This window comes from Pseudopipra pipra, chromosome 2 (assembly GCF_036250125.1).
Source record: "Pseudopipra pipra isolate bDixPip1 chromosome 2, bDixPip1.hap1, whole genome shotgun sequence".
NCBI classification, from domain to species: Eukaryota; Metazoa; Chordata; class Aves; order Passeriformes; family Pipridae; genus Pseudopipra; species Pseudopipra pipra.
The window spans coordinates 38133165-38151230 of NC_087550.1; the positions used below are offsets into that span (position 1 = coordinate 38133165).

The 18066-nt window shown below is 40.5% G+C and overlaps 1 protein-coding gene across 6 annotated transcripts in view; it reads right to left on the reverse strand.

Moving 5' to 3' along the window:
• SMCO4 (single-pass membrane protein with coiled-coil domains 4) overlaps positions 1-18066 on the reverse strand; it is a 28142-nt gene continuing 10076 nt past the window's right edge. For 4 of the 6 annotated variants that reach the window (XM_064645077.1, XM_064645076.1, XM_064645080.1 and 1 more), the window contains exon 2: positions 1-1090. In XM_064645077.1, the coding sequence (XP_064501147.1) occupies positions 780-959 (180 nt within the window). In that variant the 5' untranslated portion in view covers positions 960-1090 and the 3' untranslated portion in view covers positions 1-779. The other 2 variants (XM_064645079.1, XR_010428232.1) reach the window with 2 other exon arrangements.

An 18066-nucleotide genomic window follows, 5' to 3' on the forward strand; every position in this document is an offset into this window, starting at 1 on the left:
TGTATTCAAAATCGCCTTTTTATTGCCACTTATACAGATTTAAATATTGAACATTCAGATAAACAACTATCTGTATTTATGCAGATTGTTATTAGTTACTTCACCATAACCTGGCAGAATCTCCCTTTCTAAATTCTGTAAGATTCCTTCCAGCAGATCCTGAAGTATTCACTTTGCATGTTGGCATCTCACACCAAAAAGATATTCTTTTTGAGTGAACTATATAGTGGTTAATGAAAAAATTATTACACAATGTAGGCTTTCACAGTAAGTCACATTTTTTGCAAAATAATTTGAAGATTCCAAGTAAGACTTCTCTCTTTTATTCAAAAAATAAATATATCCTTTCTGAATCTAAGCACTTCATATGACATTAAGTACAAAGAAGAAATGTACTTCTTTGGAAGTTCTGAAGTAGACACACAAGAGCTCATGGGAGCAATATTATCCATAACAACGATAAAAGCCGAAAGCTGATTTTTTACAAATTTATAGCAGAACACAATTTCCTTTTACAATATAGAGCTTCAAACAGATTTAAGAAAAACACCATTTTAAAAGTCTGAAAGGCACATGAACTGGGCCATAAAACGTACTGGCATATTCACTAATACGTTTTATGTTACATTCCTAAAGAGAATCCGCAGGACCCTAACCAAGAGAAAGACTGAAAATACCAGCAAGTTCCTTTGTAGAGTACTGAAAGAGTGGCAGAGAGTTCCTTTTGGCTCTTGGTAAAATTATTAATACCCCAAAGCTAGAGAGTCTGAAAAGCTGCATCATTCAGTTGTATTTGGACGAGTCGCTACATAAACAAACACAACAATCAGCAGTACTACCACAGCCAGCGTGGGAAGCACGACAGTGGTGATTTGTTGCCGAGCCTCTTGCATTGCCTGTTTTCTCTCCTTTTTATCTTTGGAAGTCTCTTTTTTGGGTTTTCCTCTTAGCTGCCTCATCCTCCTCTTCGGATCTTTTGTTTGCCGAATGTGGGAGCAAAGGGAGTGGAACAGCAGAAAATAGCCCAAGGTCTTTTGAAACAAGGGGTTGAAGAATTCCTTCTCCTTCAAGTGGTTGGCTGTGCAAGAAACTGCAAGAGAAAGAGAACAATTCATATTCCAGTTATTAAAACCATTTGCTGTTCCACTTGGTAAATCTTTCATCCAACAGACACTAATGCAGCTTCTTTCAAGGAAAGAGAATCTCAGTGTACTCACTCAGATCATCCACATAACCCTTTCCCCGTAAAAACTAGAGCAGTTCATCATGGCATATATCTGTCCAAGAGCCCTGAACTTGCACTCTGTTAAGCCAGAAACAAAGCCTGGCACCATACATTTTATCCTCGAAGGCAAACAAGGTAACACACCTGAAGACTTAATGAAAATAATATGAATTAGTCTTATGTCAACACAGGGTACCAGCTGCCCCTTCCTTCAAAGAGCAGCAGGCCCCTGCTCAGGGGCTGTGGCTCCCCCCAAACCTGCAGAATGAGGACAGGCAAGCACACGCCCTATCGTAAGTGTTTATCACCCACAACATGTATTTATTAGAATAAAGGGTATTCTAACAGGAAGAAATGGGGAGAAAGAACTGCTTAATTTAATACTTCTGGTTCTGCTGCCACAGAACAAAGTCTAAATCGTAACATGACTCAGTGCTGTCATTCTTATTGCAGCTGTCATTGATAGAAGAAGAGCCCAAGTGATAACCAGCCTGCTTACAAATCACTGGTGTAGACAAGCAGTCACTAATAAAGGAGAAGGCTGTTGCTCTGAAGCATCTACTAGACAATGTTTAAAAGCAGAATTATCTATAATGTGACATTAACAAAAACACAGCATGGTACAGAAGCCTCCAAAATCAGGCTGACTGTGCAGTGAGGGCGGGTGCCAGCCCTTGGTTACACTCCACAACATTCCTCGGTTCTGCCACAGCACAACAGCTGGACACAGGCCACACGTACCTAAACACAAATTTGGACAGTGACGATTACTGGTGTCAAATCCTGAGCTGAACTGAAGTAAATTATGAACTCACATTTTTCCACCACTCTAACATACTCAGAATAAAATCTATGTAGAAATTAGTAGTTACTGCAGCTTCCTCTTTTCTTTCCCTCTTATTTCAAAATATAAAGAAGATTTTAATGTGCTGCTGTAGGTGAGGAGCATGTGTCATCAAGCAAAACTGCAAAGCTCTCTCAGTTCACCCCAGACACAACTTCCTCTTGATGTATTGTCTCTGGTCAATGCTACTAGCTGTCTTGTGACTACTTTTTTTAAAATAACAAGAAGAGGTTTCACTGAAAATGGGATGCTTTCTGTTGGTGTTAGCACTCAACCTGATTTGTCAGCCCAACCACAAAAGCAAAACTGAACTAAAACACTCACATACCAAGCAACAATACTCACCTGTAGGTTATCTGCAGCTACAAAGGAGTTTTCACCCTTGCTCATAACAGCAGCAATCTGCCTGCTGTGAATCTCATTCAGGCACTTAGGTTAGTGAGATACTGCAATATTTAAGGTAAAATGCAGAATAACTCTGCTAAATTGAACTGCAGTCAACCAGACTATCAGAGAAACCACGTGGTACTAGAAAACCCATAACAGATCAAACCATCAGTATTTCTGGCTTTAAATGGTCCTTCCTGGATACAATCTAAACAAACAAACAATGAAAACAATAACAAAAAAGCACCCCTCCCAAAAAAAATCTCAAGCATGACAAGATGTCAGTGTTCGGTCAGACTCATCGATTCTGCATCCCCCGCACACACAGGAAGTTGTTTTGTGATCATAAAGTTTGCAAATTCAACTTCCACTTTAAGGCAAACCCTTCATTTCAGTTTTGATAAAGCACAGAAGAGAAATTTGGGTGCTTGGGATATTTTTCAAAAGAGAAAACGGTAAAGTCTTGGGAAGAATTAATTCCTTCTACAGGCTGCACCATTAGAATCAAAATATATAACAGTGGTCAATGAACTTTGGGATGGAGAGGTAGACAGGAGTTGGATGGAGAAACTAAACACAACACCCTGTATCAGTCTTTTAATCAAATGGGACTACTTGATTTTTAAACTTTCATAACTTTCTTCCCAGCAAATCATCAACTCTCTTAGTGATTCAGGGCAGAGCTTTTGGTATTCCACATTCTGCAAACTATGGGTTTCTGGTTTGGTTTTGTTGTTTTATCACTTCTCTAACTAACTCCTGAATTTCCTCTGGGGCAAAAGAAATCTGTTTTACCCCTTCCATTTCCATTCCCTCTCCTCTTGCTCTGGTCACAAGCTTTATTACCAAACTCAAGAAAAACTGCTATCCAAAAAATAAAGTTTTACGTTTGTCCTTTGGGATAATTAGACTACCACAGCATTTCAGGCTGTATTTTTGTATTGTTTTCTGTCTCTACCGTTAGTGTATGTCAGTGGGGTTTGTATCCAGATTACTTACAAGACCCAATAAGTGACAGACAGTAAAAGCCTTTGGGACTTCCTGTGTACCATAGAAACAAACAGGAGTTGCCATGAAACCAATCCCTCTAACAATAAATGTATGCCTTGATCTATGTAGCATCACTTGCTAGCCAGACATTAAAAACATCAGCATGTTTTTTAGTGTCTCTTTTGAATGAATATTTCATTCTGAAGCAAAATTATACCAAGTTAATTACATACACTGGCTAACATCTGACGGCTTAGAACAGAAAGCCTTCCCGCAAATGTCAGCACCACTTGAATTGCAAGCTGATGCTCTCCAGTTTGGGAATCTGGCATCAATCTCCAGATATGTTTCCAGTAGATTGGGTTGCTTGGCTTTGCTACTGGCAAAGAGGGACTCGCACAGAAACTGGCCCACAGTTTTCAGAGCGATGAGCCTTAGGGTTCATCTTAACCATAAAATGGAAGCGATGAATCTCTGCAAGTTGCTGCCAGGCTCCTGCTGCCACCAGGCGCCAGGCTGTGACTACCAGGATTGGGCAGTTGCTGCAAGAGACAACACTTCCCCACAGGAAAGGTCCAGGATGTTGTAGATTCTGCTATGTTCATCTTGGTAGGAAACAGCAGTGGAAAACCAGTGCTCAGTGGTATATGAGGAAATTCTACAGCCCATGTTGTACACAAGCACAGTAAGGGTGCCACAGCTATCCCCTTCTGCTGCCAAGCCTCTTGCCAGCCCCTATGGACTTAATTGACTACTAAAAATTATGGAAGGAAAGAAACAGATCCATAAAGCACATCAAGTCAGTGACAGGGACAGGATTACAACATTAGGGTCTTGCTTCCTGTGATGTGCACGGCTCATGAGAACACTTTATCTGACATTACTGAGATATGTCCTCCTTCAGTCAGCAATCACCCTGCTTGTGCACTGGGAAGGCTGAACTCAAGTGAAGAGAGGAAGGAAATAATATGGCACTGGGATGGGTGTAATTAACAGATTCATTAGCACTGCCCATTTAAAACATTTCAGAGCAAGTTGCTATCAAAAGGTCCATGTGAAAGTGATGTCCCATGGGGAATTCAATCCTGTGCAAACTCTAACCCTCAAACAGCTGCAGAAGAACTGGAAACTCATCCTTCCTCCTCTAACAGAGCCTGAGAGTCTCCTTTTCATTTCAGACTCCCCTGAACAGGAGAGGGCTCACTGCTGTAGATTGTACACATCCTTCTAAGGCTCCTTCCCATCTCTATTAACTGCTCAACTGGCCCAAGCATCTGCTGGATGCTTGATCACTAAAGTGGAATCACTAGGGTAGAAACGATCACCAAACTAGTTCAACTACTGCTTTAACTGGAAAGTCAGCAAATCCCTCAACTGGGACGTAAGTAGAACCGCAACAGAAGGGATTAAGAGACTCTAGCAAAAGGGGCACATCTGTAGTCCACAACACCATGTCAGCAGCCTGGCACTAGCCAGAGACTTTAACCCCACCTTCCTTTTATTAATTTTGCAATTTAATATTTGACAATGAAATTGCATGGGGCGATGAGATTATTTTTAAGGTCACTATAGCAAAGTTTCCCCCAAAAGCAGGAACCTGCTGGCTAGAAATAAACAATCTTGATTACCAAGTCAAGAAAATGAGTGTTGACTCGGTATAGTTGTTTGAAACACCCATTTCACAGAGCCTACCCCAGCTTCACACTGAAAAACTAAGGCTTCAAGCAGAACAAAACATTAAAAAGTTCAAGCTACTGAAGAGAAACCTAAAGACATCATTCTGCAAGATAATAAAAATCCACAAATTTAGTAGTCTGTCTTGCCTAGCAGAGAAATTACACTCCTCCTTGCCCATCATTCACATTGCTTTCTACATACAAAAGTGCTCTTCATTCTATCTTCTGGGTTAAGTTACTCTAAACTGTTTTTGCAGAGCTAATATCAAAACCCAAAAGCATGAATCAGTTGGACTCACTGAAGTCAATCATAGCAATGTTGAAGCGTTTGCCAGCATCTTAGAGCAAATCAGTTGTGGCTAAGCAGGGATAATTTTGTACTAGAAGGCTGTAGTGGAACCTGTAGTATCCTTCAACAAGTAGAACTTGTATCCTTCAAAACACGTCAACAATCTTCCAATCAGAATGTATTGCAGTCTGTCATCTCCTTTTTTTGGTAAAATTAACTCTGACCCCTAGTAATCCGCAATTAAAGGCTCCTCAAGCCACACATGGCTATTCCTGTGAGCCTTGAAAGGCAGTCTTGACTCTGGCTACACCAGTGCTCGTGGAGTATCGCAAACCTGGAGATCATTGTAAATGCAACACACGCACAAAAGGTTTTGTTTACCTGCACTTGGTGTAACTGCACATCTCAAAATGTCTAAAGAACTTACTACCACCAACCTTACAGTATGAACATATTAGCCGTGTGTTTTAAACTGACTAGTTTTTCCCCAAATCCAAAATTACAAGTGTTTGCAAGCCAATTTGGATCAACCTGGCTTCATGATCCTGAAACCGACCCTGTAACATTTCTGGAACAGCAAAACAACTTGAAATTCAAATAATCAATCTGACAAGAATTAATTTTTATAATTTAAATTTTCCCCTAGGGCCATGGATGTTACTGAGACATTAAAAATAAAACCAAACAACAAACCAGCAGATAGTCTGGACACACTGTATTCAAATTGCCTGTCAACACTAGGGAAAAAGGACACAAGAAATCTAACCAGACAATACTCCTCAGATTATTTGAGCATTAAAAAGCCCCCAAACCAGTAGTTCTCAATCACCAGGACATAGCAGCATCAGAGTCAAGAACCCAAACCAACAAGTTTATCAGCTTGTTACTAATTTTTGCTGCTGGGCTGATTACTTCAGGGTACTGCAGCCAAAGCTGCTACACAGAGGCTGGAAGAATTGGGTCTAAGAGTTGGGAAGAGAAGGAAGTGGGAACTAAAGGGGCAAGAGGAAGGCTGGTTAGCAGGGAACCACTGCTCAGCATTGAGCAGTCATTACAACAGGAGCACTCCCCATCCTCATGACAAAGACCACCCTTCCCACCAGGGAAACAGGATTGTTCCTCAAAAGCTGCTGAAGCCTCAGGCCATGACACAAAGCACTCTCCTTGCATGGCCCCAGAAGAACGGAGGCATTAGCTCTGTGCAGCCAGAGCAGCAGTGCAGGGTCTTCTACACACCAGGCTTTAATCCCCCCTTACCTCGTGCAACTTCAACTTCCTTGCAGCTGAGCCAGTGGCCAGCCAGTGAGCTGCAAGGCAGCTCTGACAGAGCAGAAGGAAACCTGACGTGACATGCTGCCCCAGCCAGCACAAGGAACCCAGAATCAACAAATTAACTGAAGTAATATCACTCTTACTTCTAGCTTTAATTAAAGTGGGGTCTAAGCAACAGAGACATGTTATTTCCTACCTTTGAAACCAGGCAAATGGTTTGGGTTTTAGTGAATGACTGAACTGCACATTACACGAATTAATTTAATGAAGGACAAGTCTTATTTTAGGCTACCCCATGGAACCCAGATTTATTTTTTTAATCATTACTCCATAACTGATTTTACCTCAAGGTGACATACCACATTTTGGATGAGGAATTTTTTTTCCTGCAACTCTAAGAATCTGGTCATTGCAGGAATAAACTTTGTTTAAGTTTTGGCAGGTGTCAGAAGAATAACAATCCTGACATCATCTCTGAAGAACATATTCATTACTTTGTGTGGCTATTACCTGGGTAGGATTTGCAGGGGGCACTTGGACCAGTTCACACCCAACTCCCAAGCAGAGACAGAAGCTAAACCTGCCCCTGTGTTTGAATCAGACACATTAGGCACCCAGTGCCTCGCCAAACTGGCTCTATGCAGGGGGTTCTAGAGGGAAAAAAAGCAAAAAAGCTTGATTGTAACAGTTTTAGGCAACTGCAGCAGAGGTTGTCCATCACGATTTCCATCATATTCAAGCCCAGTTATGACACTTAATTTTAAACACTAAATGGAAAATTATAGTTTAAAAAATCTTCATTATTTGACTGGTTCTGTGTAATCACTTGTGTGGGTGACAAAGACTAGAAGTAGAGATTTGCCAATTTGACTAAGAGAGCTGAACCATAAAGGGCAAGCCTGCCCAGAGCATTAACAAAACACTTCAATCCTAGTCTCATCCTCCATCTCTCCTCCATGCCTTCCCAGCCAAACCACTTTGAGCAACATAAAAGCAGTCCCATGATTAGGTGAATATTCCTACAGCTACAGGGCAGCTTCACAGTAGTGAAACACAGCTCTGTGCAATCACTAAAGAAGAGAAATTATCACCTATTTAAAAAACCCACAACTTTTAATTTGTACAAGCCATTCCATAACAAAACAAACAACAACTGCAACAACAGCCACACAAATAACTTTTGCTTCTGCATGGTCAAATGCTCTGGGTCCTCCATTCCTTTTAGACTGAAACTGCACAGCAGAATTGATGCATAGCTGAAGATAATGCTTGCAATGCTAAATTTGAGATCTTCTGTTTCAGTGACACTGTCACGATTTCAGAGTCTGCTAAAAATGAAGAAAAGCGTTAAGAGAAATTTTTTGCTCTGTGAAAAATGGATTTTCATGTTACAGCATGAGGCCAATTCTTAATACCATATAAATTTACCTCAGTCTATTTGACTGTAGCGAGGAATTACAATTAGCAAATCAAAAGAACCCTGTTTTCAAGGGTAAAAGCTTTTAATTACACACATAACAATATGGAACTATTAAGATTCTGTTTGAAGTCAGTTTGACATTATTTTTCAGTGAGAGGTGGTGGCTTTTTTTCTAAATCTGAATTGACCTGTCGTTACTGCAACATCACATTTACTGTAAATGTAGCTTTGAGAGTCTCCAAACTACTCACAGCATTTGGAAAATGAAAGCCAGCAGTGAATGCTGCCAGAGAGTCAGGGAGAGCAAGGCCGCCAAAGCAGAAAGCTATTTCAATATGATTTTCACAATTCTAAGGACTTGGGTATAGCAAGCAATCTCCATTAGAAACAAAAAGCTCTGGATCTTTGCATTTGGGAAGGCCTTGTTAAACAGAGGCGAGGTGACGGTGGTTTTGGCACATACGGCATTGCAGTGCAATCCTATCTGTCCTGAACACAGCAAAGAAACAGAGCAGAATTCAATTAAAACAAAATAAATAAAAAGACAAGTCATTTTGCTCCATGAACAGGTGGATAAATAACCCGTATTTTTCTTTGTAGATAAAGAACCAGCATCAAGACAACTTTTGCAACAGGCAGTCCAATGAAGAAATACAACTAATGTTTACTGAAAACACAAGAAAAACAAACATGTAACTTCTGCCACTGCATAAATTTGACTCATAGGGGAGGCTATACAAGAAGAGCTTGCCATTCTCCATCTCTACAGCTACAGATGATCTCGTGCATAAATGCAGCAAACCACAACACCTAGCAGGTGACTTGATATTATGTGTTTGCTCAGCTGGTTTCTTAAAAAGTAATTTTCTCAGCTGCTTCTGACAGTGTTCCTTTGGATGCAAAACATTTCTCTTTCCAGAGTATTTACGGAAATTCAGTCAGTTTCTGAATAGCTACACTAAATAAATAATAAAAATAAACTAGTCACTGGTGTCAGAGCTCCTCGAAATTGAAGTGCTGGTTTCCTAGACCAATCCCAAGAATGTTGCAGCTGCAAGAAGGGGCAGCATCAGGAATCTGTTGTGAAAACCATGTTCCTGTTCTCCAGTATAACTCTGCCGGCCCACTGAGACCTTCAACTGTCGCTGCTAAGTCACACCTCAAGCTGAACTGTCACCAGAAGGTAGCAGCGCTCATCTTCTGAGATGATGACAACCTTAGATGGGAAACACACTTTTCCTACAATCCAGCATGAGGTCTGGCTGATACTTTTCCTGTTCAAACTATGAGCTTCCCAACACAGTCACTCTGCGAGACAGCATCGCTATAAAGGTGTTGGAAACAGATCCCTGAGGCATGCACCAGGCAGAACGCCAGTCAGTCCGAAGCCTGATGTTACAGTTTTGTAATGCAAACAGGAGAGCTGAGGGACTGTCACTGCTTTTCATTATAATTCTACTATCATTAAAGCTTTGGCACTGAAAATTCAGTCCAGGGTAAAGACTGGCAGGCAGAAAATCCATGCCCACACCAAGAATGGAATGTTAAATCTAAAACCACAAAACCCACAAAGGCGAGGGCTGAGCCTGGGGCGGCAGGGGGTGTGCGTGTACACACGCGTGTGTGCACTGGAGAGGGGGACAATGGAGAGTGACCAAGAGAAAAGCTGAAAGAACAGTCCCAAGACACCAGGGCAACATGTAGATATGTATACTTTCTGACCACATGACAATCTGTGTATGACAGACTCAAAACTATTTGTGAAACAAATAGTTTGTTTCTTCTTGTTGAAGAAACAGTTTGTTTCTTCAGAAGGCACAAAGGGAAATCTTGCTGTTCTAGCTCAAGACACAGAACTTTCTGCCATAGGTATAAGCAAAAGTACATGTACCTGGGCTCCTGAAATACTCCTGAGACAGTCCTGCAGGGGAAAATGGACAGCACTGCACCAACAACTGCACTTATTTTATTTTATGCAGTAACTTGGAGGTATTAACAGTTTTAAAGCAAGCTAGATGCAATGCTGGAGCACGCTCGACAAAGGGTTCAGATCTCAAAACTCACCCCCTTCAGGGCTTGTCTGAAGTTCTGGTTTTTCAACCTTTTTTTGGCACGGATGGTTTTCAAGTAGGAGGCTGAGGAAAGACTGCTGGCAAAATGCCTGTCTCTCCCTGCTTGTACATGTGCCAGGGAAGGACTGCATGGCACTAGAACGTAACTAAATCACACAAAAATCGACCCAAATACAATTGATGAAGTGGGTGCCTGTGTTACTCCCTTCCTTACTTGTTTTCCAAGCAGGGCAGATGTTTTAGAGCTTATGCAGTGCTTGGCTTTCATTCCCACCTCAGTGGCCTTCTGCATGCTCTCATTTGATCTGGGTAATCAAGTTATCAATGAATATATTACATTAGAACAGCACCATAGGTTTAGGCTAGACCTCTTCTCTGGCAGCCAGGAATCTACATCTTTCCCAAATTCCTTTCAAATTACAGAAATGTTCTCAACATCAGTGTGACAAGATGCAATCAGGACACCTTTTTTTTTGGGGGGGAAGGGAAGATAAGAACTGAGACTTGCAACACAGGATGGGTGGGGAATTTTCTCTTCCTATTACTGGTCTCAGTAAAATCTCATTCTGTTTACTCCCCAGCTTAAACCTGAAGTCTTATTACATTTCACTAAATAATCCCACATTATAATGAAGCAGTTGGCTCTCCTGCCATGATTGATAGATTTTTTGCAATTATTTAAGGAGAAGGCACATAATTACATACAGCTGGATTAGGCTGATCAAATCCTTGTTAGTGTCTGTCAATATACACATAATAAGACAGTGTGACATTAATGTAAACTAATTTAAATGCAGAAATTTTAATTAAGACTTAATAAAATTACAGACGAAAAGAAAAAGGTTTTGCACAGTCTAACCAAATACAGCAAAGCCACCCTCTAAACATAATCCTATTTTGCCTCATCAGTTCTGCAACACTGGCCTTTGCACCACCTATTTATGTACTCTTATTTACACCTCTACTGCCAAGACTTTCCACCAGCTCAAAAACTCAGAAGCAAAATGATGTGGAGCCGTGTGTGTAACAAAGTCCATTACAAGCAAGCCCAGGTAGTCAGAGAAGGATGTCTCCGAAATTCCTCTGCAACATTCAGCAAACAGCTACCGATCAGTACCACAGTTCAATCACTGTAAACTACAAGGGACCTCCTCTTATAGCACTTACCAAGACCAAAACGTGACCTCCCCCTATGCAACAGTATTCACATTGACCCTTCTCATTTAGTCCTATACAGCCTTCTTTTCCACTCGGGTTGTTTTTAAAGCAATCTGCTATATTCACAGTGCTCTCAGAGACTCACCAATGATACATAATACTCCAGTAACCCAGTAAGATTAATTCAAGATACCAGCTTCATTCCCTGCTGAATTTTTCCAAAGGTAGAGGTGCTCATGCATTGGCTAGGTTGTCTTTTTCCTGCAACTCATAAGCACATGGATGCAAGTGATTTCCTAACCACAGGTAAAATATATTAAATGCTTAGTATGGCACAACAGCCACTTTAGCTCATGTAAGCCCATGTGTGCACTGCCAAGGAGATCAGGGTATGTTTGCCAGGAGTCCTGTTGTGTCCCCTTTCCCCCTTCACTCTGCGATAATGACTCACTTGTTCTGCATGTGCACATGTGTTATCACCACTTCTAACCTGGATGTCCTCACTGTTTCTATGCCAGCCATTTTCCAAGACAGTAACCAGATGAGAAAGGTGCAGGAGCAACACTGTGCCATTGCAGACCTTGTCTCCACCAGCAAGCACGCCTGTGTTTTGCTATTAAAAAGTAGTATCATAGATCTCACATGGGGCAATTCACTGCTCCCCAAAGCATCGATTTTCCCACACTAAGACTTCCCGGTATACTCCCTGCCAAATGAAATCAATTTGAGTATCTCATTAAAGAAAAAAACATTGCAGATTTTGATCTATTTTTATTAGTCTGCCAGTTGAGCCTTCTGCTCTAATCTGGTTTACTTGACGATTTGTTTGCTGCTCCGCTCAGCCACTTCTCTGCAGAGGCCCTACAGTATTTCAAGAATTTTAGAAAATGCTGGACAACATACAGGATCCTCATCGTGGTCTTATCCGAAAGTCAACAAAAATTCTGAACGAGTCCATTTCACAAACACAGCAAAGAATTAGGTTTTGTCAGCTGGGGGAAGGAGAAAAGGGAACTAAGGAAAAACTTGAGAAACGTAAGTGCTACAAAGGATTACAGTGCAATCTCCTGGAAGATATATTAAAACTCAATACTGTATTAAAATTGACGAAAAAAATTAAGCCCTCCTCTGTTCAATCTCAACCCTCCAAAGCTCTTGGCCAACCTCTCCATGTTAGAGACAAATTGCTGTTAGATAACCTTTCCTGAACAAGTCTATCACTTATTCTAGTTTATGTTCTGTTTCCTTTGGCAGAACAGCTATTTAAGTCATCCTTCTAATCCAGAGCCTCTGGTAATTTTTCTTTTCTGTTCTATGGCAATTCTTCAAAGTATCATAAAGGCAAATTTAATAAGCACCTCAATTTGTATTGCTTTCTATTTATAATACTGCAAGCACCTGCTGCTGCTGAGATCTAGGCACACATCTATCTTACTCTGTATAGATTGATTCAGATTAATCTTAATAGTTTCATATTTTAAAGCAATTTCAAGAAACATTGCTCCAAGCTGCTGGGTAGGTTGGTTGTGCAGTTGTTTCTTTTGGGGTGTTGGTTTCCTACGTTTGGTTTGGGGTGGGGTTTTTTTTGGTTTTGTGGGTTGGGTTTTGGGGGAGTTGGGTTTTTTTTGTCTTTAATGTGGGGGTTTTGTTTGTGTTGTGGTACAGTTAGTTCTCCTCCCACCCCCTCATTTTTATTAAGATGCTGCTGACCAGCTCTTAAAAATACAACTTTTTTTACTTCATTGTTTATATCAGCCACATTTGATATGTGTATTATTATATATTATTTTACTGGAATATTCAGTTGTTCCCTGAACCCCTAGCAGTGGAAGTCAAGTCAGCACTGGGGCCCATGGATGGTTTTGGGAACTGTGCGTGTGCAGGGAACAGGTGTTTAAAGGTTCCTGCCCGTGATGCAGGGTTTGAATGTAGAGTTTGAATCATGTATTATTTGACCTTCTCTCAAAACAGGGACATATTAGTTTTTAATCTTATCAAAGTGCTTGTGAACACCAAGTGACAGCTAAGGCTGCACAGTACAGAAGTTAAGTCCTACGTCTGACCTTTCAGAGGGGCTGAGGAATCATGTCCTTAGGCATCTCTTCAGAGTCAGCCTTCCACAGCTTACAGACAGAGTATTAATGGCTGCACTCTGGGCTGTGGACATCCTGGTACCTACAACATCAACACCAACTGCTCTTGCTGTTATTTCATTTAACAAGATGACAGATAGGAAGTTTAATGAAGGTGGGGGGGAGGAAAAAAGAAAGTTATGATGCAGTGTAAGTAGGTGAGCAAGACAATGAAGTCCAGACCGAAAGCACAGGAAAGCCCCCTCAGCGTGCAAGCAGGAAAATGAAAAGAAAGACAAACCAGTGCATGGGAGAAAAGCTGTATGGAAGTGAAATAAAGACTGAAAGAAGTGGAAGAGTCCATCCATCAGAGAAGACAGACATCAATGATCAGCCTCACCTCTTTACTGTGTTTCTTTGTTTAGTGGCTGACAGCTGAGGTTTCTACTTCTCACCCATCTCCTACATACGTATTTAGGTGTGATATAGCACACTCCTCCACAGCCAGTCAGGAGATCTCATGGAAGACTTCACAGGACACTCTGTGGACAATTTAATCTCAAGACTGACTCTCATTCCCTTAAACTCCTACTCCAGAGGGGCTGTGTGCCTCTCTGCAGTATTTAAGACAGGTTTCATAGGGTAGGATTTTAAGTGTTCCCTTTAAAAACACCCATTTTTCTCATTGCTATTTTTATTCACCCCAATTGTGCCAAGATGGCTGTTAACTTCATGACAAAAGAATGCTCATAAATGTGTAAAACAAAGTTTTCAAAACTGTTTTTAATTGCACTTGTTGGAAGATTAAGCAAATGGAAAGGCTCAGAGACACAGAAAAATGTCATTGTAAGGTACTCAGGATTATGCCCCCCCTCTTACTTATCTATCAACAACAAAAGCTCAATACAGCCATTATCTTGAGAATCCATAGATTTTTAATTTTCTATTACAAGCGAGATGACGATACAAATTTCCTCAGAAAATAAACGAGGCACAGAGAGACCTGACATGTCATTTATAAAGAGGATATGCCATGTATCTTTCAGCCTCTGGCTGTAGCTTCCAAATTAGTGTCCCAAAACCTCTGCAACCTTCATGTATTCTCATCGGCTTCCACAATTACTTTTTATCATGTGGGGAGGTTTTGAACTTTTGCAACAGCTATACTGAGTAAATCAGCTATAAACAGACATGCTATCGATAATCCAAGCTGATAGCTAGTCGTGATTTCTAGTCTTTCATGCGAATAGGACAACTTAAAATGGCAAACATTACTCTATCTACTCATCCATAAATTAGGAGTGACAATAGCAGATTATTACTCATTCACTCAGAGCATTTGTTTGGCCCTGAGAGAACTGGCTTTTTTCCAAGAGCTGGCAAACACTGGTTAATATACATGTAAATGTTTTATTTCTCTTGGAATAGGCAATTTCACAAAGTGAAATACCGAATTAAAGATGACCCTAGTTCTTCTGCTGATGCCTGCCTCAGCTGCAGTGCTGCTGAAAGCCTTTGCAAGCTTTTTCACACGAAGTCAACAGGGAAAAAGCCACCTTTTCTTTTCAAAGTAAGACAATTTCGCAGTGGAAACATGAAAGCTTTTATATAAATATTAATCACCGCAGTTGTTCTGGAGTTAAGTGGATGGAGACTGGCTTATATAAGGTTGCAGTACTGAGTTGGTAATAGTGAGATGTACTGAAATGGTTTTGCAAACACTGCTCCAAACAGGCTGTTCCTCAGTACAAGAACAACGGTGCAAGAAGTAGATTAGCAACCCCAATATTTAATCTGAGGGTACTATAAAATAACACTTCACTCCTAAGAGTGAAGAAGTGGCATTCTGTCCTTTGATGTTCTGGTGCAAGTGTAAAGGAAAAGGAAAATGTTCATTTCCTCAAAAACCGCCATTAATTTGAACTGGGAGGAAGAAGGGAGACTAAGAAGAGGGATAGACGATCAACACAGAGAGGCAAATAAACCAAATATCTGGACAGAAAACAAGACAGTGGTTTCATGGAGCCTCTTACTAAACAGTCCAAAACCTGAATATTCTAAATAACGCCAAGTGTAATGAACCCATATTCCATAGCATGGGCTCTCCAAAACCTGTGGGAATCAACAAGCACATTCTGTGCATTTCGAGGAGAGGACAATACACAGCACCTCCAAAAGGATTGTCAGAACCATCTTCTTCCTACAAAGGGCTAGAGGTATCATATCTGCTTATTCACCCTATGATATAGGCAATCAGCCATTGCTTACCCCTCTGTCCAACAGTGAGATTTCTTTTCACAAATTATCCAAGACTTGAAACCAGAATTACAACCAGAAAGCAGATTTTTGAAAAAGGGAAGAGAGAAACATAACCTTTTATCTACTGTGCTGTACCATATGTATCATCTCACTTTCCTTGAGGGTACACTGAAGTTTCAATCAACTGGGGATACTAACAACAGGTCAGAGTTTTTCATAAACCTCTAGACAGAAATGACACAGTATTAATATCTTTCACAATAGCAAGTTTAGAATGAAATACAAAATAAGGTACAAAGCATGGCTAATGCTAACTAACTTGCTGGAACCCACAAGCAAAAAGCATATAACAATTAAAAAAAACTCCAACCATCATAACAGCTGCATTCAAAATTCCCCCTCTTTGAGTGAAAGGAAAGAAGGAAGATGAACAAACACTGATGGGAAGCAACTACCAACAGATGACACCTTCAAAAGACAGAGGACTATGTTCATATGGCAAGAGCTGATTAAAAGTTCAGTTCCCATTTGGCAACTTGTCTCAATTGCTATTGCAGTGCTCCACAGGTTTCAGCCAGGTCTCTCCATGGGCATGAACTTCTATGGATATGGAAAGGACACCAGGTCTGTATTTTATGGACATAAATACATAAAGGACTACTGACATTAGAATTGCTCTTCCTCACATTCTCCATTTTAACAGGAAAATGATTTAGACTTTACAGGCTATTACATTAACTAAAGCTACTTCTGAAGTATTTTTGATATTTACTTCCCAAAACTATATGTTTCTTTTTCTTTTACCTGCAGAAAATTACCACTGGAGCAAGCCCACTGACTAGTACTTGACATTACGCTGAAACTTGAACCTAATGCTGCACTTTTCCGTGCTGCTTCCACAGAAAGCCCACTCTCCCTCCTCTTGCCTGCTGCCGCAAACACAGCACTTAGAGAGATCTCACAAGGAAACCTGCTGAAACGAAGGGCGACACAACAGAACAAGACGGTGCCGGCTTCAGCTCTGAAGAGGATTTTAAAATTTATTACAGGGTCTCACTTCGACACTCAGTGTTGTACGTGGCTGAAATGAATACCCATGCCTGGCGGAACTGCAAGGGAAGGCGCCTCTATAAAAGGCGACAGCACCATTACCAGATAAGCCACCAGTTAGACATCACTGATTACCACACTGGACAGAGATTTTAACTCACCTAGAGAGCAGACAGCTTATCGGATTTCTTAATGGGCTTCTCTCAGTTTCACTGGGGCTGATGCATTCTGCATATAGGATTTGGAAAGAGATTTTCCCCTGAATAGCACACACCATTCTACTAAAGCATTCTATTATCACCTTGGCTTATGCTTATATAAAATACCGGATGAACAGTCATTAAGAGGTTAATCATTAAATTCAAGATATGCCAGGGCAGCCAACAAAGCTGACCTCTTGAATAAATTGAGCTCGGATAAAGGTAACATTGATTTTCCTAAAGAGGTTTCATTACTTAACTCTAGATTTGTGATTTCTTTTGAGAGTACGAAGTTAAGAGCTAATCCAAATTTACTATTTCTTTTCTGCCCAAAGAGAAACCAACTCATTTAAAATGCAGACAATATGATGGACTGACCTCCCTTTCATTGTTCTCTCTCCTCTGAGAGAAACTGAACTTCCACAGGACTTCAAACCTCAGGTAAGAGGAAGGAACACACAAAAAAACCCTAAAAACTTTAAACTAAAGCAGTTCATCTTTATTCTACAAGCTTTTCCTCCAGCACTTAAAATCCAATGTGTATTTTCTTCCAACTACTCTTATCTCTGTATTGTTCTTAAAGCTTTCCTAGAAAGGAGGTTTTTTAGCACACAAGTGAGAAACTTTAATTTGATGAAAGGTTGGGGACTGATTGTAGCCCAGAGCCAATAAAAAGGTACAAGGTAAACATTTGGATACGTTACATGATCCCGAGTTTGTCTTTCTAACTCTGATGCTCCTGTTTTCATTTTTTAAAAGGTATTAGAATCAACCAGCTAACTATTACAAGCTATATCATTAACCAAAGAGTTATCTCTTCCCCTCCTTCAGCTATAATAAGGATCATCTATAAGACCAAAGTGATCCCAGTTACCCATTTCCCACAGGTACTCTAAAATATTTACTCAGTTATGTAAATACTGTTTTGACTCACATCTTTAGGAATGTGAAACTTACTTAGACCTATGAACAAATTTATGAAAAAGCAACGAGGATGAGAGAGACTAAATTATTAATTAAAAATTGTAAACTATATATCTTTTACAAGGAAAGGGACAATTTCTTATGCTCCTATTTTGAAAGCCTTGCCTCTTTCATAGTTAAGCAAAGTTTCCCCAAAGCAGGCATCACCTGCATTCATTTGGAATTTTT